The sequence below is a fragment of the Phoenix dactylifera genome, chromosome 8 (assembly GCF_009389715.1).
Source record: "Phoenix dactylifera cultivar Barhee BC4 chromosome 8, palm_55x_up_171113_PBpolish2nd_filt_p, whole genome shotgun sequence".
Taxonomy (NCBI): Eukaryota; Viridiplantae; Streptophyta; class Magnoliopsida; order Arecales; family Arecaceae; genus Phoenix; species Phoenix dactylifera.
Genome location: NC_052399.1, coordinates 2,507,226 through 2,529,588, shown reverse-complemented (window position 1 = coordinate 2,529,588; position 22,363 = coordinate 2,507,226). Strand labels below are relative to the sequence as shown.

General features: G+C 37.4%; 2 protein-coding genes across 6 annotated transcripts; one reads left to right on the top strand and one right to left on the bottom strand.

The window, feature by feature from the left end:
• Nucleotides 1–302: 302 nt before the first annotated feature.
• LOC103722873 (EEF1A lysine methyltransferase 2-like) lies at nt 303–8,224 on the top strand. Its single transcript, XM_039128641.1, has 7 exons — nt 303–683; nt 1,685–1,813; nt 3,057–3,254; nt 5,568–5,664; nt 7,000–7,103; nt 7,525–7,576; nt 7,699–8,224. Exons 1-7 carry the CDS (start codon nt 469–471, stop codon nt 7,915–7,917), a joined length of 1,014 nt encoding a protein of 337 aa, XP_038984569.1. The 5' UTR covers nt 303–468; the 3' UTR covers nt 7,918–8,224.
• A 5,945-nt stretch (nt 8,225–14,169) lies between these two features.
• On the bottom strand, nt 14,170–18,932 carry LOC103722871. Of its 5 annotated transcripts, none has more exons than XM_008813569.4 (8): nt 18,339–18,932; nt 17,337–17,593; nt 15,814–15,885; nt 15,452–15,519; nt 15,153–15,303; nt 14,972–15,052; nt 14,760–14,849; nt 14,170–14,667 (listed from the first exon to the last, which is right to left on the bottom strand). In XM_008813569.4, the coding sequence occupies exons 2-8, from the start codon at nt 17,589–17,591 to the stop codon at nt 14,566–14,568; spliced, it is 819 nt and encodes a 272-aa protein (XP_008811791.2). In that variant the 5' UTR covers nt 17,592–17,593; nt 18,339–18,932; the 3' UTR covers nt 14,170–14,565. The 5 variants fall into 5 exon arrangements, with proteins under 5 accessions (XP_008811791.2, XP_008811794.2, XP_038984567.1 ...); XM_008813572.4 differs by lacking the exon at nt 18,339–18,932 and adding an exon at nt 18,087–18,312; XM_039128639.1 differs by lacking the exon at nt 18,339–18,932 and adding an exon at nt 17,993–18,073.
• Between the last annotated feature and the right edge of the window lie 3,431 nt (nt 18,933–22,363).

The window sequence follows — 22,363 nt, the reverse complement described above, 5'->3', positions numbered from 1 at the left end:
TCGCGCTTGTATCTTTCGCGATAAAAGAAGGATTGACCTTCCTTCGTGCAAATCTACCGTTGGATCATCCTCTGGTCGGTTTGAGAGCTGTGTGGATAGGTGATCCAACGGTGGATTCGTGAGAAGGAGGCGAATCCTTTTTTTCGCGCGAAAGACACAACCGCGACCCGTCGTTTCACTTACCCGTCCCGCTTCAACGAATTAACGTCACGATCCGATGGCATGCTCGTGGTTTCTAGAAACATCAGGGCTAATATGTTTACCCGGCACCACTGCGCGAGCTTCGAGAGGACGATTCGACCGTCCAAAAATCCGACAACACCGGAAGACATTCCCTGCCTCTCTCCTCAGCCCATCCCTTTTCTCTCTCCTCCCCCTCCCTCTCTTCCTCCTCGATCTCACTCGTAGGGTTTCAAGGGATCTCTCTCTTCGCTGTGCTGCATTTCGGAGAAGAGATCGGAGTGATCGATGGCGGGGATGCGGATGCCGCCGGAGGACAGCGATCTCTTCCCGGCGAGGCCGCCGCCGGCGTCGGATCTGATATCGGACGACGACCGGTCGGTGGCGGCGGACTCGTGGTCAATAAAGAGCGACTATGGGAGCACGATGGACGACGAGCAGCGCCATGTCGACGCCGCCGAGGTCCTCTCCAGCTGCAACTTCCCCGCTGCTTCCGATTACAGGTGTCTCTTCTTTGGTTCGCTCCCTATTTTGATCTTCTGAGTGGCGAAAGTTTGAGATTTGATCTTCTCTGTTAAATGGATGGCCTGTGGATTGCAATGTGGGCAATTATGTGCCAAAATTATTGAGTGAAGCATTGGCAATGGCCAAATTAGCGAAACGGACTTGCACAGGATATAATGAATGCTGAGAATTTGGACGGATTGCATTCTATTTTCTGTCTCTTAATGTATTTGTTTTCTCGGCCACTGGAACATTGTTCGAGATCTTTCCTTTGAAAAAAAATGTAAAAGAAAGATAAATTTTAGAAGTGAAATTTCCAAAATGTGAAAGAATTGGATTGTTTAAAAAGTGGGTTACATTCGAAATATGTTATTAGAAGCAAACATTTGCAAAACGTGTCTTGAACTATGGTTCATAGTTCTGTTTGACGAAAATTAAATGCTTGGGGATTATTGCTGAAATAAATTTTTTGTCCCTTTGCACCACACTAGATTGCGACTTATTTTTCTTCAATCAGTTAATACATTTCATGTGGTCCATCTTCAAAGTATTTTTTCACTTGCAACTTAAGACTTAGCTTAAGCAAGGGTTGAGGTGCTGGTCCCTGCTGGCCATGTCTGTCTGTGTCAGCTGTGCCATGTTTTATCAGGTGTATCCTGGCACATGTCGTGCATCTCCATGGCCTTGTTAACTGTTGTGTGTACTTGGGTTTTCTGTGGACGGGAAATTGTCTCTGTTACCAGGTAATACCAATGCTCCTTTCCGTCCATAGTGACAAAAATGGAATTCCATTTTGCTAGCCTTCAGATATCTATCTTCTTATCTTGTTATTTTCTTCATAAAAAGATACCTATACTCAGAGAAGCAACTAATTTATGATGATTTTTGCTTTATTATTTTGAATATGTAGCTCAAGTGAAAATAGATAGTCCTGCTGATGTATTAGTGCATTAGTTCGAACAATTTTGTTGCTTGCTGAATATATGTACTGGTGGAGCAGTTCTGACAAGGATCTACCAGATGCCAGTGAGGTTGAAACATCCGTGTTGGGCTCACAGGGCTATTGGGATGCTGCTTATGGGGAGGATCTTGCAAATTTTCATGAGCATGGCCATGTGGGTGAAACTTGGTGAGTAGTACTCTTTAACATTACAAGAACAGTTTTAGTGGCAAAAGACTGGTATAAATGTTTAAAAGGCATGACATCCTTGCTTTTGTTTGCTCAGTATGATAACCATCTCAATTTCATGTTAGAGGCATGCTTATTTATCACTCAGTTTATCTCAACATATAAACACTAGATATTTTTCATGCGATCTCTCATAACCACCCATTTACTTTGTTCACAATCAACCGGTGATTATGTCAGCAACTGGAAAAAATACATAGATAGAAGAGCAGCTTTTCCATTGCTGCCAGTTGAAACCTGATGAAAATTTCAAAACCACATTTATCTCGTGCTGATATGAGTTGTTGAGTATGCTAAATAGGAAATATCTATAATTTATATGTTTTTGGAATCCACCTTACAAGCAAGGCTTGTAAAATAAGTATTGGGAACCATACCTGTATGTCATCAATTCAATACCGTATGGTACATGTGATACACATCCCGTACGACAGGCTCCCAACACTTTTTTTCTCACTCATAGTTGTAGTGCTATCCGAAATTGAGCAGTATGGGGTTGGTACTGGACGGTTCCACTCGGTTCAGACTACTATGGACCAGTTCAACTCAAATACCAAACTGAACCTCGGTATCTTACTGGTATAGTTAGTACAGGGTGATACGGGTCGGTAGGGCAGACCTTCCTTACACCTATGCAAGTGAAACATGCCAATGACGAGATTACTAATTAAAAATCTGAGATTGGAATCATGGTGTTTGCCCTTATTCTTCATGATTTGGTCATTACCTTAAATAGGACAATTACAATGTCAGGTTGATTTGTTTTCTCAACTTTTTTGTTATTTGAGATAAGTAATTAAAATTTCAAATTACTTCAAAATTAGAGCACTGTAGAGAAAAAACAGTTAACATTTGAAATTTATAAAATTATTATGTGGAGGAAGCAGCATATAATCTTGTATGGGTAATTAGGGCACTAATCCGGGGAAACAATTTCTGCGGTCCATTATAACTTAAGGAGTCATGTGGGAAGCTGCGATTTAAATGATTTGGCCTCACTTTATTTTCTTAGAAGTAAGAAAATCACATAATTTATCAATTTGTTTAGCAAATTTTACGAAATTGATTTTAAGTAATAGCTACCAGCTGAAATATTTCCATGTATTCATGCATGTCTGTGAATTATAAAATAAAAACCATTCTCAGTTGGAATTATCAATTTGATTCAACCACCTTTTTGCAGCTTCGGTGTTGAAGTCATGGAAGTTCTTGTTACTTGGACTAAAAACCTGTGTGCCAGCATGTGCCCAGGTCCTAACATGGCTGATGACAAAAGTTGTAAATCTGAATCAAGTGACAGCCACAGAGAGTTGTCCAGCTGGAGTGTACTTGATATTGGAACTGGGAATGGTCTGCTTCTGCAAGAGCTTGCAAAGCAAGGGTACTGTTCCAATTTTATGTCCTTACTTTGATCTAATAGGTTGCTTCAAACGTTTGTTACAAAATAATTAAGTGGCTCATAGATGATATAAGTTCTACTCTCTACTTCTTATGTCAAGTCCAGAAATTTGGAATTTTATATGTGTGTTTGTGTGAATTGTTTCTTTTGTGGATAGATGTTAACGGTAGTATTGCATTTTAATTTATATCAGTTTGGATGATTTTCTATAAATTACCGAGTGGGAGCTCCTAGTAAGCTAAAATGCTATTTTAAGTGGATAATGAGGTATTCTTTTTGTTTGAAACAAATAGATCCATAAGAATTTACTATATATTCTCCTTATATAAAGACAGAATAGAATTTCTAAGAGAGGACAAATTTTGTGATCATTCATTAATACTTTAATAGCCTGGTCTTTGGCACTAAATCTGATCGTATACACAGTCAGTTGTTCAATGTTCTATTATCTTATGGTGAAACATTAATGTGTATTAGCAAGAACATTATATGCTTCATGTTGTTGAAAATGAAATATGTTCTTTGAAAAAAATAAGAACTCCCAAAAGTTTTTGGATGAGCACACATAAGTAGATATTTTGCTGTCTCAAAGAAAACAAATTTGCCAATGTTAGCCAGCAGAACTGGACTGCAACCTAAGATCTAGCTCTCGTCTGTAGATATGCTTCTGATCTAGGCAGGGAATTCTATAGAAGTAACATAGTGAAATAGAGTTCTTCCATGTCCCACAACTTATCCTCTTGAAGGAAGAAAGCTTCCATACTTTACTTATCTATAATTTCATATTATAATGGGCCCACTCTTTTGCAAAGCATTTTCATGGAGTCAATCCTATGAGTATATTTGTAGATTCACCATTCTCCACTGGTCTGCAGTAGCTTGTCGTAACTTTTTTGAAGGATCTTGCCAACTGTTGAGACCTTCATCACCTGGACCTGTTACCAGATATCTCCACTGGTCTGCAGTAGCCTGTCGCAACTTTTTTGAAGGATCTTGCCAACTGTTGAGACCTTCATCACCTGGATCTGTTACCAGGTATCTTGCTTGTAAGACTTGGATCATCTTGCCACCTTCTGTTGAAAAGCCTTATGGTGCGTGGAAGGATTGGTTGGACCAAGTACTTTCATCTTTTATTTTCTTAAATACTGAGTAGCTGCACTTTCAAGTGGGAAATTGATGGTAGTATTATTTAACTAACCCTATGTTACGTCAATGTTGCTAGGTGTCACCCTCATGGTTATATCCAGGTTTAACTCTATGTTTATCTGAATCTTACTTTAAGCTTGAGTATTTGGATCTGAGTCCACTTTGAATCCAGATACAGGCATGCATCATAATCTTCTTCAATTTTTTGTATTTATACGAAAGAAAAGGATCAATTACGTTGTTATATTAATGTTTGAGGGTTGTGACTTATGAAACTCCGATCTGACAAGATCCAAATTGATCTCATAAGAATTCAGATTCAATTTCTTAGATTAGAAGCAAACCTAAAAAAGTTTGGAAATCGGAATCTGGTTTCTCGTATCGAATATGAGATTTTAGGTTAAATACAAATCAGATTATTGCCCTTTTGTCCAATCAAAATAGTTTCATGCCCATCTGAAATTTACATTCGGGCTTTGATTCTATAGCAATCTAAACAGGAGATACTGTAATTAACTGACTTAAGATTTTGCATGTTATTGGAGATGTATGGTAGAGTTGGTACCACATCAATTAAACAGCAATCTTTTACCCCAACAATCTTTAAACAGGAGATACTATAATTAATTGACTTAAGATTTTGCATGTTAATGGAGATGTATAGTAGAGGAGGACATATTTGCATAAATTGTGCTGTGCTGAGTTTTCAACCCCAGCTTCTTGTCATTGAAAATACATTATGGAATTTATGCAGAAAATTATGGTGAACCACTGCTACCAAAATATTGATGAAGCCTTGTGCAGATGTAGTTCTAGTGTAGTGCAAGTTTGTCATTTGCCTTCCGAATCCCTTGAGTTATTTTCAACAATAGGAAAATTCGATCTTCACTATTATGTCCATCACCAGTTTATGGTGCCTTTCTGTCTAATGTGAGATAAAAATCGTTTGGTGTCTCAGAATTTTACTTTGCATGCTAGTCTTTGTCAGATTGGATTCTCAATTCCATTGATCTTCTTATCACTTATGCATAAAGCATTATCAATGATGTCAATCTCTAAGTAGCTTCATTTTAACGCCTACTATAGTCATTCCACAATTTGGTTTTATTTTATATCTTGAAGACAACTTACTGGTATATCAACTTCCAGGTTTACTGATCTTACCGGAATTGATTATAGTGAAGGAGCAATCGAGCTCGCGAGAAACATTGCTCTTCGTGGTGGATTTTCCAGTATTCACTTCATGGTTAGTCTTATTTTCTATGGGAATATGTTGCTTAATTATGTTCTCTCATGCTCCTTTTCTTCATGATGTTTTTTTATTATTCCAGACATGCATGCTTGTGTTATGGAGTCTGATATGTGGTTATATGCATGAGTGTCCATATGGTGGCCCTTATTTCATATCATGCATGTTCAAGAGAAGCCTAGGTTCTAATTTTCATAATACAAAGGTCAGAAGGATTTTTTTAGATTTCATTAAAATAGCAACCTTAAATGTCCTATTTGATAATTATTACTCTATGGTTATGGACATCTTAGGTGTTTTCTTTAATTTTTACTCCACGGGAAAACGATTTGAAATGTCAATAGTTTATCATCTTGTTTATAAGCCATACTCAGACTTCATATCCTTCATCTATAACCTATTTTTTTCATATATAATAAGGGGAATTTGTTGCATCCGCTCATCCATGTATCATGTGGAACTATCTTTATCCACATGGATGCCACCCATCTGTTCATTCAAGATTTCTATATGCAAGCACCGAATGTTTACATTTTTTCAATAGCTTATTGATGATTTCTGTTATAATGTGGATCTTGTCTTGACTCTTACATCAATCATGGAAACTATTTGCATCTTTTCTTTTTTCTTTCTTTTCTCTAGAAGATGATTGCGGATGACTTTATTGTGACCATATCTAAGTGCATGTTTTCATTTGTATTTTATTTTGAGATTTAAATCTTGTGGAGGAGGCCTTTTGCAATCATTGTATCATTATACTGAATAGGTCCAAATGTTTCATTTGCTATTTCTCTTCTTCTCATATTGCCTCTGTTCTTTTCCTTTAATGACCATGAAACAGAGGATGAACTATATCTCTAGTATATAGAACTAGACTTAATAGTTACATTAGCTGTTCATAGAATTGATTCATTTACAGAGAGCTATCACCAACTACAGAAGCAAAAAGAACTATCTAGCCCACATATCTATGCTAAAGAATGCTTGTCATGTGCAATTCTCTCTCGAATTTAACATATCTCTGAAGATACCAAGTTCAAACAGTATAGGAGTATCAAGTGAAAACTACTGCTGTCTATCACATTCCAAGCATTAGGATGGATATGCTGTAGGTTGTCTATTCAAGTTTTTAGTTGGTGTTCTGACTGAATCCAAATATGTTGTGCTTGTGAAATATGGTTAAACTAAACATTGATCAAGGCATCAGAATTTGGATGCTTCTCATTGTATACCAGTTATACTAAAATACAAGTGTCTATTTTTATCACCTGTTGGATTTTTGTGCTAATTCGCTCTGGTGGATCCTTCCGTAATTTGATGGTTCCATTTCAGGTCGATGATGTTCTCGAGACAAAACTGGAGAGAAAATTCCAACTACTTATGGACAAAGGGACTCTAGATGCCATAGGGCTGCATCCAGATGGTCCCATCAAAAGGTACCATACTTGAGCACTGGGAGTTGGTTGCTACCAGTTCACCGTAATCTTAGTTCATTTGTTTACATATTCCGTATATTTCCTGCACTATATGTTTCCTGCACTTAAAATAATTAAACTAACCACATAATTAAATTTAGTTTGAATGCTTTTTGCAGCATAACCTAAAGATAACCAGGAAAAAAATTAGATCAGGTATTGTGTTTGAGAGGATTCCTGTAAGCAGCACTTGCACTTACTATTTAGATATTACTTCACTCCACTTGGTTTTTTTTATTATTATTTTTGGTGCAAGATATTCTAAACACAGAACAAAAAGAAATTATTATAACTATTGCTGCCTTAAAAAAAAGTAAGTTATCTGCTGCATTTTTTTTAAAATTAATATCGTAGTTTGACTTGTGTACAATTTAATTTTCAGAATTATGTACTGGGAATCTGTATCAAACTTGGTTGCTCCTGGTGGTATACTGGTTAGTACTCTACCTTGATTTCTGTTTCCTATAAATGAAAAATCCTTTCGTTTACAAACTATTGTTCTTTCTGCAACCCTCCCTTTTCAATCTACCTTTTGATGCATTGCCATTTTTTCTAGGTTATCACGTCATCTAACAGTACAAAGGATGAACTACTGCAAGAGGTGGACAATTTTAATCAAAGAAGGCTTGGTGCTCAGGACATTGATCAAGAGAAACACAGCAAACCTGCTGTCTTCCGATATCTTGATCATGTCCAGACCTATCCTAATATGGTATATGGTGGGGCAGAAGGATCCCGTATGGCCACTATTGCATTTATTTGCAAGTCAAATTAGAAGCTGTTAATCTCTTTCCACTTCTATTCATATATGGAGCTAAAAGAACCAAGTGTGCTTTCCCTCTAGTTTCTGGTTATGGATATTTTTTCTTCTCTCCTTGAAGTTTTCTGGTTTTGAGAGGGATTGCTTATATTTTGATGAGAGTTGCGTTGACGCTGTTTGCTCTGGAAAATTTGTGCTTTATGTAGTTTTGAAGTGTTTTGTTGTTTTGGTAACGGATCTGGAAATATTGACATATTGCATACAAAGATTACAGAAAGGTTCCATTGGACTTCTCTGGATCATCATGCCCTTATCCTTATAATCATGATTTTTCAGCTCAATTCTGTTGCCTGCCATTGTCTCGTCCTGGCTCCTTATTCATTCATTTGCACAAAGGAAGAGAGGAAAAAAGTACAAAATCTGCTTTCAATCTAGCTTAAACTATATTACCATGGCTCAACTGTGATGAGGTTTTATCACCATTTCGCTTGCTAATAACTTCACTGTTGTGATGGAGTGTCATCAGATAGCCATGAATCCCATAGAGAATTGTAGCTTCATTTGCAAAGTTAAGAATATTAAACTCTTACTGTCTCCTGCAGAATTTCTCTCTACCTAACCACATAATAGGCAAAAATATTGGCTTCACAATCAACTTATGTCTAAACGCAAGTCATCTGCCATCTCTTGCCATCCTACCGAATTGCAAGATATGCATCGGAATCAGCAAAAATGCATGTGTAGCTCATTTACCAAGGACTCCTAACATAATTCTACTGAGTTTATTTGTTCTCTGGTTCATGTTTTAAACTTGAGAATTTGGAATTACTATGGATGGCAGGTGACTCAGATTAAACTGGAGAATCCAGACTCGGTACTCCCTATGCGTATGTTACCTCCAGGATAAGTACTACATCCAACACATGCCTTGTCTACCTGAATGGAAGCATGTAAATCTACCATCTTGGTAGCTTGATATATGTAGTCTCATTTATTTCTCCCTTGGAAAAGAACAATTTAAGAGCGTATTTTTCATTGAAAGCAGAACTAGTTATAGAGGTGTTTAAAATGGAGAGGACATCAGCCACGAAAAAAGAGTACAGTAGTTGTTTTAGTTCTAATTTAACTCACACTCAGCATTGAAAAAATATAATAAATTCGTTTGTTTTAGGCAAATAAGTTCATTAACTTGTTGGCTTTGAATACCGAGGCTTGCCTGTGAACGTTTGATCGATTTCCCCTCACAATTCCCGACTCCTAGAAGGCCACAACCCACCAACCATTCCTTGAGTCATTAACAAAACCCTCTCGACCGGCGTTTCCAATTCCTATGATACCACCATCCTCGTTGGGAAACATGAGAACTCAGTAAAGAGGCTGGGACGCAGTGTTCTAGTCCTCTCTCTATATATAGCTCGAAACCAAGTCTTTCTAGTACCAAGCATCTCTTAGTTAAGGAGTCAATCTAAGCTTGCTATCACTTCGAAAGATGGGAGGCAAAGGTGGTGGCGGCGGCGGCGGTGGTGGTGGGAAAGGCAGTCAAGGTGGAGGTTACTCAAGCAAAGGAAGCGGTGGAGGTGGCTACTCCGCCAAGTCCGGCGGTGGAGGTGGTCACTCCGCCGAGTCCGGCGGGGGAGGAACGATGAAGGCCCCTGGTGCTGATGGTTATATCTTAAGAGAAGCGTTTTAGAGCAACCCTCAGGGATACTTCCAACATCTTCATCATGGAGACAAGGGTGGCAATTTAGTGGCCAGCTTCTATCTACTCGAGTTATAAACTAATATAACTATTAGTTATAATCTTATCTACATTTGGTCTTGATGTTGCTGGGTTGGGTCCTTATGGTCTTGGGATGTTCTTGTGTTTTGCTTTCAACATCTTGATCTCAATGTCAACATTTTGGAGTAGTATCTATGGGAAACCTTTCTACATCTAATTACGTGTGTGAGATCCCACTTGAATCTCTTTTTGGATGATGCTATTCACGGGCTTAAGCTTGGAAGGATTTACTAAAAATGTTTCTTGTTATTTTTTCAATGAAGCTTTATGGTTTCATATACAATTTAATGCATATTTGTGCTACCCAACTAGCAACATATGGATTGTTTAGCCTAAAAGTGAGTCCTAGAAGAAATTTATCTGATTATGTGCATCGTTTGTCTAGCTTCAAAGCTGATATTTTGATCTAGATGCTTATTCTAGCAGTGCATCTTTCACTACAATCTTAATTTTATCGACAAACTAAAGATTCTTTAGTAATTTGATTATTCTGAAGTTATATCTCAGACTTCCTGAAGATTACAGATATATATATATATATATATATATATATATATATATATAGAGAGAGAGAGAGAGAGAGAGAGAGAGAGAGAGAGAGAGAGAGAGAGAGAGAGAGAGAGAGACGCACACTAGTAGTAACCGAAGAGGTTGGCACATTGAGATGTATCATGTCAACATCTCCTATCTACTGTTACAATGTTATTTATTTTTTCTATTACTTATACAAAGAAATAGATAAAAATAAAAAATAAACATTAGAGAAGGGTTTGAACCATGGACCTTTTTGTTAACAGCCATATATATGCTCTATGTGACAAGTGAAAAGTGAAAAAAAAACACACACACAATCATGAAAAAGGGTATTTTGAAAACTGAAAATTGGGGATGCAGGGAGTGGAACCTCAAGGATGAATTGCATGCCTCTTTTTTTTTTTTAAGTGCTGAATGCCAGCATATCTTAACTTTCCAAGGTAGGTCTGGAATACTTTGTGAGGTAGGTTTTACTAAAAACAAAAGGTAGCCCATTTCCAGCCCTATTCCTTGGGCTATTTTGAAGCTTCCAGCTTCGATTAAAAATAAATAAAATAAGATAAAGTTAAATCAATAAAATGGGAGTAAAATAGGTTATGGTTGGTATGTTTGGAGCAGTAAAATCATGAAAACTTAGTTACTTGGCTATTTATTTAGCCAGCTGCACTCAGGGGCGGCTCAATACATTTGGAGATATAAGGCGGATCTAATGAATAAGATCTCTTTTTTTTAATAATAAAAATTTTTAATATGTAATTTAAAAAAATAATATGAAAATAGATAGCTATCAAGTATACTATTTCAACAAAGATATAGGAATCTCGACAAAAAGTTTTTTCAATTTAATATAATTTTTGAATGGAGGCACGGAAATATAATTGCTCTAAAAGAAGGACCATGAAACTGATTAAATAACTGGGATGATGTTTGGCAATATTGTTTACCATGTGAAGCAAGAGCAGAATAGGTAAGGTCATCCCTGGGCACTTCATGGCCAAGGAAAAGAAAAGAATTTGTCCGGAAAGAAACCTTGAAATTCACTCCATCTAATTAATAAAAGTCCCATCCCACCGTCTCCGCCTTCAAGTGAGTGCCCAAGGAGCAACCGCAACATCACGGCACAGCAGCCATTCAACCCCCTCCCTGAAACCGAGAGGAGAAAATTAAAAGAATCTCCACCCTCGAAGAAGTCCATCTCCAATCCCCCTATCTTTCTTCCGGATGGCCCAGCTGGATCAGTGGTAATGTGAGGGAAGGAAAACCAAGACCAAAACCAAAAAAGAGAAGGGATGAAAGATAAGAGTGGCTTCAGGCGTGTATCAAGCCAACCAAATCCCTCCTCTCTCTCCCTCTCCCTCCCAACTTCCCAAATTGCCCCTCTACAAGCCAGGAAACTCTCCACCTCCCTTCCATCAGGGGGGAAGACTCGTAGCCAGCTCCTGTTCCTGTTTTTATATGGGGCCTTTGCTTCCTTTTGGTCACGCCTCTCGAACTCGGGCGGCCTTGGCTGCACTCGACGAGCACTAGTTTTTTATAGGAGAAGATAGCGAAAGAACAGAAGCATATGATGTTCTAAACAGTTATCGTCTTCTAAAAGTTTGTTAGCGGCATTAATAAAAATGAAATTGGTAGGGCTGGTCTTTTCTAAGATGGCTCACTTTTTTTTCTGTTTTCTAAAAGTTTTGCGAAGAGGAATAGTTAAAGTGGTATAGTATTTCATTATCAAAAATTTTGGAGAAAAAAGACTCTAGTTTCCATATTTTTTTAGAAATATATCAACTTTACCAATATTGATTTTTTAGAGATTGTGAATATGAAAATAGTGTTGCTAAGGAATGAGCCATACGACAAGGGGTAGCCCCTCCCAAAAACCCGAAACCTTCAAACGCTAATAAAGATGGGACTTTTTTTTCGCATATCACCCAGTCCAATTGCTAAAAACTTTACCAGCTTAATAAACTGACATCTTCATGAGATGTTATAGCTTTATCGGTTCATCTTGTAACTTTAATTTTGTGTGGTGGGAGTGGGGGTTGGGGCAGAGGAGGAATGGTTTAAAAGGACCCAAAAAAGGCTTGTAGATACTTAAATATGCAAGAGATGGTCCTCTCCCAAATATCCCAGACCGCAAGACTTTTGTGAAGGTATTTTTGAATCCAAATATATTGTATGACCACCAAAAGGCTTTACCAGCAAGGTTAAGTAACATCAAATGATTTGGAGATCAAGGTGTTCAGCGTTTTGAATCATGAGCTTTATGTAGTTGCTTCTCAGCTACTAAAGTTGCTTCTCAGCCACTATAACAAGCTATGATGTGGATGCAAACCTACAACCATCGCCAATTATGAAGTCGACCTTATCATCTGAGATTCTACACGCTGGTAGGACCAGAAACCGACTGATACGACAGAAGATTTTTGAGATTTTTGGCATCTGATAGCTATCCATTTGTTCAATGTTCATTTTAAATTTCCATTTGGAGGCCATTGGAGGTTCGGAAAGTGTTATTTGATCATATCCAGAACCTTTATTTTTTTTCAAAGGTTACAGTCTAAGATACTACATCAGTCGCTTCTATCACTCAAATTCCCCTATCATGCCTATGGTGCTATTCTTCGATGACTCCGCACTTTGTTTCCTTACAAAATTAAAGTAACAAGATATTATGTTCCATGAAAGTAGATCCATATGAGCAAGAAATTTGAGGTCTAATTTGAGAATGTTGCGATAAATTCTTGAACTGATTAGTCCTTTCATGAAAGGTGGCAATGCTAATTAAGGATGAATCTTGGATGTAACTCTCTATTATTTAATTTCCTACATCACCATATTGGTTGATCACTTCACTTGTAGTTCCTTCATACTTTATTCAAGTACTGAGATTGGTTTGGCAACCATCTATAAAAGATCCCGTTATTGCTAAGCTGCCATAAAATGAATGAATCAGTGATTCGGTCTAGGGCTATGCCATGCCATGACTCTTTTTCCACGTTTACAGCGTTGTAGTGGCCCATAGGCAGGGTACTAAGGAAACCTTTGCACATCTAACTGGATCTTATTTTGGCCTCCATTAAGATCAATAAAGTAAGACCGTATGAAACATATGTTTGACCTACACTTTCTGGAATCAGTGTATAATAGATCGTCATAATCATCGCTGTCATCATCATGATTTGATTAATGATGATCTTGTTGTTGATGATGATGAGTAAAGAGATGAATGAGATGGAATTCTAGAGGGCAATTTTTGTGCTAGCATGGATTACAGAAGAATCATTTTAGTTGATACAATTAGATCACAAACTTTCTCAATAGTCTGATGGGTTACTCGCGAAAATCAATTAAACAACAAAAGTAGAATCCATCTTCTTGTTAGATAGAACCTATTGAGATACTTACTAGAACAAAAGTAGGCATCATTTGAAAGAATTGCACAAATATTTAAACAACTGGCAGTAGTTTTTGAAGTCAAAATAAAATTAAAAAAAAAATCCATCTATGACAAACTGATCAAGTTTAGGAGCAAAAAAATAGAGGATTAGAATCTCTGATTTGTGGTATTGGTGATTCTGAATCTTTTTTACTCAGTTAGAAAACAATTCTGCTTTCAGCTGAGCGAGCTAAACTAGTTTCAACTAAAATCCACAGCATGTACAAATGAAACCTATACAAAAGCTTGTTCTTCGTAATTAAGATTGTTTATGGTCATTTAGTCACGATGGAACAATTGACTGGTTCAGTTAAGGGCATACTGATGTTTTAAATGAACCAATCAATCTGGCTTTTAAAGTTTACATGTTATGCAGCTGGCGCCTGGGGGCACTGATTGAGATCACCATGCTTTTACTTTTAAATATTTCAAGCTGAAGAATTATTCTTTGCCCTCATGGTGGCTTCTGGTTCTGACCTAAGAAACCATACCACAGACAAATGCAGGGCACGTACAGGATTTGAATCCAAACTTCCTAACAGTCTCATAATGTTTTGCATTCATGTAATCAGAATTATAAAGTTGTGAACCAATGAGTTCATAGCCAAGCAACATTTTACTGCACCTGAAATTGCTAAACTTGTAACAATTCTCCTCGTTCAATCATAATAAATCACTTCATCTTCAGGCTTTTGAAGCGAGTGGCATCCTTTTGGGAAGTCTGCAACTGTTCTTAACATATATACAGTGGCTTAAATTTGATCTTCTCAAAATAATGTAATCATTAAAATCCCATCTGAAGCTTCAAATTATTGACCTGCCGTTCTTCTGATTCTTTTTTCTCTGTTTCATACTTCTTGCATCACCAAAGCTGTGGTGGGATTATTTTGGTGCCAACCAAGCAGCAACTTTCATTTTGTTAGTGCCCGCGAATGAGATATGGTTGAGACTGCATTAGCTGCAAGGAATGAGACTCTATACTTTCCCCTTCAGATGAAGAGTCGGATATTTCATGACTCACCTGCATTGTTAATTGATCCAAATTAGAACCGTCAACAAGAAAATGAAGAACATGATGCGACCTTCAAAGAACCAAAAGAGAAGAATAAGTACCCGTCGGTGGTGTCGACGATGAAATGTGGTTAGCACTCTCACCATGACAAATATTGGTAGAAGGATTCCAGCAGTCCTCAGCATCAGCAGCTTTTATTAATATGCACAGATAAACACAATTAATCCATGAAAAGACACTTAAGACTTTCAGAAGCCAGTGATTTCTATAATGTGTTAAGAGGACAGTTTATTTTGTTCCATAAGAGCTTTACTGAGAAAAGTGTGAAGGAGTACTGCTCAGGTCCACTGATTACAAGAGGAAGAGTATGGCGAAGAATCAAAAGAACCATGAACTGGATTGAGATGAAAAATGAGGTTTTATTAGATCAGAACCACAAGGAATAGGAAGCCAAGATATGAACCATTCAAACTCATCAACTGAAAGAAACTCACAATTATGACAACTGATCGACAATAAATTGTGCTTCTTGTGCTTGAAGCTGAATCGTCATCATAGTCAGATCCCATAAGATCATGATCTGATGGAACCATTGTTATGATCTGAGAATCATGTTGATCCTGCCGGGAAATCTCCCACCTTCCCCTGACAATTACAGAAGCTATATTCAGGGCCTATGAGAGAGACATGCATCTATATTATTGGCACTATTATTGTACTTCTAAATTCACTCATACATAATTTAGAACACAGACACACATACAGATAGATAGGTGTGTAGCACAAAGGGTACCTGAAGTTCATTGGAATACTACCATAGTGAAACAATGGGGGCGGAGCAGTATAACCTGGCTTGAATTGCTGGCATTCGACATTATAAGATTAGATATTAAGCCAATGAATCCTCATACAAGCAAAAAAAAAATAACATGGTTTCAGTTCTTGATCTAGATGCATGCCTAGATGAAAAACACCTAAACATGCAATACATAAGTTATCACTTATTGTGCACGCCCCACCTGGCACTTGCTTGGGAATCACACACGTTATTTTAGGTGTCTTCTCACCTAGATGATCATGTAGGTGTAACATTCATTTTAGAATATACTGCACTTATAGAACACACATCTGTAAATCCAGACAAATAGGCATCACCTGCAGGCATATCTCACAGATGGTATCACCCTTCTCATTACACCACCGCTGTATGCATTTTCGGTGAGCATACTGCAAGCAAGAAAATGATTGTAGTGAATTGAGATTTTCTTTCCAAGTTCAGTATCTGAACTAAACAGCATTTTACGTTCACTTGTCTGAAATCAGATATAGAACCAGAATAACTTTCCAAATGGAATGTAAACAATTATTAATCCATGTCTTGAATTACTTGGAATCTTCCGTTAAATTTTCCAATAATTACAAATTCACAAGGCCTAATGTGAACTCATATTTATGATACAATGATGTTATGTTGCAAATGGCACAATAGAATCTTTAAAAAAAAAATTCAGAAAAAAGACTCCTAAGTGCTCTTGTCTGATTGTCATTTCGCCAGCATACAGTAGGAACCAATTTAACAAACAGTTTATTTTCTTCCAGAATAACATTTTTCCATTGTCATCTTCCTTGTCATATTTAATGAACTCATCAAAGATTTTAATAGAAGCCAGTTAATCAACTAACAGCAAACTAATTGCACTTATCATCAACTTAAACAGAATATAAAGGAAAACAATTATATGATCCTATTCTTAGCAAACTGGATGGTTCACTAGGAATTCATGTTAATCCAAGTCGTGTTAGATTCATTATTGAATCTTCATGTTATAGGCCACCAAGTAGATATGGCCTGGCTCAATCTTTCAGCATGGAGTTAAAATTAGTTTGCACAAAGCATCTGTCCGGTGCCATTCTTCATGTGAATATTAATTTGCATTTTAATATTACATGAACTTCTGGGTTGACATCTGTCAGGAAGCAGTCAACAAAAAAAAAAAGTCAAAAATGAAAGTTTAGATTCCAAACTAAAGTTACATCATGCTTTACTAAGAACCTAGACAATGTGCAGAACTGAAGATTTGCCTATTAGGCTTAAATTTCCACGCAGCAGCACCCGCTATGTAGGAAGATTTATATGCAAGAAGAAACACAAAATGCAGGAAGTTCCATAGCCATATGTACTGCATTGGAGATCACAATAGTGGTTTTCTCTTATGTCTAAGACAAAGAAACATGGATCATAGTCCTTACTTTAGTTCATATACACAAGAACTGGAAGTAGAGGTCAAAATTTGAAACTGAAGCGAAATTAGGCAATGTGACTCCGTGAACTTCCTTTACACTGAATGATTCATGTTTGAAACTTATTCATCCTTTATATACACATTACTGAATAATTGCATCAGACTTGAGTACTTGACATTGGGCAGTTTGTGGGGATCAGAGCCTCCTGGCTTATAATCTACTGTAGAACTGATGAATCCCAATCTTTTGTCATTTACTAAGTCTTTCTCAGAGTTCAACCGATCCAGCAACCAATATGTTTCTTATCACGAACCACAAGTTAATTTCAACATACAATTTTGCTATAGGCTAACTAAGAAAACCAGGTTATCCAGCAGAAGCAAAATTTGTACAGACAGAACACGCTATCAGATTAATATCTAATTTCCCTTTACCTTTAAGCTGCCACAGCATGCACAGGGAATCTCCATGTTGGAATCCACATCTTCCTCTTGGCAGATCCGGCATTCGACCAAATTTGGTGGGGAGGTCTTATCTGCGGAAGTTGTCTTCTGAGTTAATTCACTCCCAGGATCCGCAAATGATGCCGAGACCGGCGCAATTTGTGCCTGTTTTCTGCTTGCAATGGCTGCTTCAAGGGTTGCCTCGGTGAGCAGGCGGTCCACCAGTAAGGCAAGATGGTCTCCCATCCCTTTAGGATTATTAAAAACAAAGGACAGAGTAAATTAAGAGGCACAGACAAATTACTCAAACTTTGAAAATGAAATAAATATATATGTATGGAAAACATGAGAAATGAGTCCTAAATGGAGAAAAGAGTTAACCTTTACCAAGAAGAACAGGAGATTAAACTGCAAAATAGATTTAAAAGGAAAAAAAGTTCCAAGCATCAAAAAAGAGAACAATGGAAAAAAAAACTAGATGAAAACAAAAACGTGACCCTGTACAGGCAATCAAAGGAAGAGATTAAGAAAAAGAAAAGCACACAAACAAGAACAAATAGAAAAACACACGAAAGAAGGCATCTTTATAAGCAAATTGGAAGAAGAACTAAACCAAACTACAAAAGAAACGAGAGAAGAAAATAAACCCGCATTAAAAAGAAGTAAAAGCCCCCAAGCAATTCTTCAAAAATCAAGAACAGCCCGACCATCTAAACGCAGACAGCTGTAACCCAAACATACCGACAGTGGAAAAAAGCAGCAACTTCCCCACAAGAGGACTAAGCTCCTTTATCAATAGAAGCCAGCAAAGAACCAAAAAGAAGAGAGGTGAGAGAACCTAATAAAGCCCTGTACCAGAAAAGGCCAAAGAAGTGAAAAGGCAAGGAGGAAAAATGGCCAAGGAAGACCAGTAAAGGAAGCAGAACCCACCAAAAGAGAGGAGCCTAGCAGCCCGAAACCCAGGAGAAGGAAAGCGAGAGGAAAAGAAGTTACCAAATGGAAAAGTTGGCAGCTTTCTTATGGTTCCAGAGAGCTCTTTCTTTTCTCCTCCCCAAAAGTTGAAGGCTAAGGAAAACCAAGCCTGCGAGGAAGAAACCCAAGCAGTGGAAGGCGGAGAAGAAGACTTGCAAGGTGGGATAAGTATATGTTGGAAGTGAAGGAAGAGAAGAGAGGATGGCGGAGAGGAAGGTGGAAGAGAAGAGAGGAGGGGGTTTGAGGAGGAAGCAAGAGATGGAGTGGGGTGGGGTGTTACAAAAAACCCAAGCCAAAGTCTCCAAATTTAAGTACCATCCCCTTCGATATTTTGCCGTCCTCGCACTACCCCTCTTTCCCTCTCTCTCCTATTTCATTATTATTATTACATCATTCCCACCCTACCCTTCATGGTTTACCATTCTCATTCTACTTTCTACCATTAACCTCTCTCTCTCTCTCTCTCTCTCTCTCTCGATCTATCTATCCGTCTCCCCCCTTCATTTCCTTCTGGTATTGGCCTTCTTTATAAACCTTGGCTTCTAGCTATCAATCTTGGACCCTTTCGAAAGGTTGTCACTCTCAATATAACCCATCGAGTTTCCATGGACGCCCCTGTTGTGCTTCAGAAAACGTTGGCGTTCCCATATTGTCCCCATAGTGTCCTCTTTTATCTCCGGGAATCCGGATATCTCCCTCTTAACACGTCTGCCACGATATGGCATTGCAGTTTTACCGTTGCAGTCGTTTAAGCCCACGAACACGAATTTTTTGCTCAACTATATGTGATGGACTGCGACATGTCACGAGCCATGTCATGCATCATTGGAATCTTATAGGTTGGTCAGGAATAGGTGGGTTGGTGGAGTTGCAGCTGCAGACGAGAACACAATGGATTTTTTTTTTTAATTTTGACCCGAGCCGAATTCGTTTGGGTTTAGGCTCATTTTCCAATCATTATTGCTAATTTACCTAAAAAAAGATTAGGTTGGGCCAAGTCCGGTCTAAGCTAGAGTCAGAGTTGTTGGCTTTGGTTTTTATGGGTGGAAACCAACTTTTCTACTATATTCCATATGGTGGTGGGACTGTTTGTTCGCCTGCATTGCTAAATAATTGCATTTGCATTTCCAAGTATGCTGGCGTATGAGAACTACAAATGTAGTTCATGTATTTGGTCATTTAATGTTGAGAGGTTTCAATTACTTTGAGATGGAGTAGAGCTGATCATGGATCGGATTTGAGAAAAAAAAATTAAATTTTAAATAAGCCCGACCCAAAATTTGATTAAAAATAAATAAAATTTTGACGTAAGATCCGGCTTTTGATCAGCTGTACTGCAGAGTGCACCAATTCTCTGTGGTTATTGGCGATTCATATAGTATACGAGAGTCGCATGGGTAACATGAGGCGCCCGTGTATCATGTCACTAGGGTAGGGTATAGAGTGGGATTGTGAGGCATCTTTCTGTTTTATAATCATTATTATATTATAATTCTATAAAATCATTATGCATTATATTATAATGTAATATAATCTACTGTATAAAAATATAATCCAATTACTATATCATAATAAGTATGATATAGTTGTGCTATAAGATCTAATACAAGATAGCGTAATATAATATGATATATAGTTTCTGATACTAAAAATAGTATATGACGATGATGGTGGTGGTAATAAAATATTGATTCATAATATCTACTTTTCCTTAATTAATTAATTAATATTGATATCATAATAATTAATATCAAAATGTGACATTACAGTCTCCGGCAGCATACTCAAAGTCATTGTCCAGCCTTCTTCCGGGATTCCACATACGCGAGATGGTGCCTCAATTGGAGTTAATGGCACCGATTTTATAATAACAACGGATGGCCTCTTTTGGGAAGAGAAATTAATATAGTCTAAACTTGAGTCAACATATACCTGCACCCAATAAACTAACTTGCTTGTATATCAAACTTATTGATTAACAAGTTCCAGATTTTGTTTGCAAAGATGACACAGATTGAAAAATGGGACTCCAACTTGAATATGGGCGAGATTGGTTTGGTTGGGTTGGTGACCTCAACCTGAAAAAAATGGATTTGTTTCTAAGTTCATTTATGGAGTGATGTAACGTATAAGCCCCCGTGCTTATTGATTCTGGTGGTCAAGTAGGTTTTGTGTCCAAGTTAACGCGACTCAATTTGATATAACCCGCACCGATTGTTTGGACCGCCAATTTAAGCAAATATAGATTTATAAAATGTTATTAACTCACATTTAGAAATCGGTTACCAGTAAATTAGTTCATATAGTGGTCTAGCTTGTAAGTTATCATCAGAATCAACCTGATCGGGTTTGTGAAAAGCCAAGTTATGGCAGACTAGATGCTAAACCGGATTTTTCTGTATGGACTTTGTGGTGATAAATGTCTACCCTAGAGCTGGTCTTTGGATGGGCCCGAGCCTAAACTATATTCATTTTTAGTTAGACTTCAGGCCCTGCCTACTTAAACTTTAATATCTTCTGTGCCTAAAATCGGCCCATATTCAGCTCTGGTCCACCCGAAGATGTTGGATGACCATGTGTGCTTTGAACAACCTGCCACTTCTTCGCTCGCAAAGAAACATTGGTCATGCTCGTTTTGATCTGCATGAGAAATTTACAATACACTCTTTTCAATAGATAATTAGAGGGGTTTATGCTTCCCACACAATTAAGGAATGCATAAGAGCTGTTGATAATGAATGTAAGCTTGCTTTGATTATTTTTTTTTTATTGCTTAGCTTCATAAATAATGCAAGTTGTAGTTAAGTGACGGGGAAGGAAACATCTTCCAGAAGCAGCCCAATCAACTTGACTGGACAGGATTTTGAAGAGGCATATTGGTCAATTATTTGCGGTATTTAAAGAGAGTGGATGAATTTATGTCTCACTTGGTCTTGTGAGGGATGATTTATTGTTTGGTGTCATGTTGCATGTCTAGTGGAGGCTAAGGCTCAATAATTGGGTCTTTGTGGTCCTCTTTGTTGGTGTTAGGGCAGCAAATGGATTGGGTTCGGATTCGATTTGGCTTGACTTAATTCAAGATTGTTTTGGTATTAAAATTTTAGACTAGATCTGATCTATTGCTCTGGAGTTTGAATCAACTCAAGATTTTCAATTAGTTTTCATTGTGTTAGAAAAAGTCGAACATGCTGAGACCAATTTGAGATCCATACATGATCCAATTAGGGTTCATGTCTGAAATTACTGGTGACCCATTGTTCTTGTGCCTTTGTATGAGTTCAAGATCAAGTCAGCTTGCTCGGACTACTAGAGCATCTTGTATGCTAATGGACTCTTTATTGTCAAAGCTAAAACAAAAAAAGACTATTAGTTATGTATGGCTTTAAGTGAATATTGCACCATATTTTCTTTCTTTCTTTTTGTATTTTGGATAAGCAAAGATTATATAGAAATCAAAGAAATATAGATAACATATGCCTCACCAACAGCACCTATGAGGAGCTTGCATATGTGTCTCCGCATTCAACCACCAGTGTGTAGTAGAATATATATGTATAATAGGAGAAAATAGGCAACTCTTAATTAAGATTGCTATTTTGAATGAAATATTGGTTTGTATTGATATTAAAAGATTGCATACACATATATATATATATATATATATATATATATGTGTGTGTGTGTGTGTGTGTGTGTGTGTGTGTGTACATGTGTGTATGCCTGTGTGTGCACACACCCACACCCACACACACGCACGCCCACACGCGCGCTCGCGCACACGCGCGCGCGCGCAAAATTTGCTCCTCCTTATTTTGATCAATATAAATCAATACACATTGAGTTATCATATTACAGTTAGAAAGAGACTGTACACCTTATGTCATCTTCTTGTAGAATAAATTAATAATTTTAAAATCAATAATAAACCATTTAAATTAAAGATGCAACCTACTCAACATGATATATACTATGAAAAAAAAGTCCATAGATGGGTCAAAAATTTTCAATCACTTACAATATTAGTACAATTTTAAATTAATAATTTA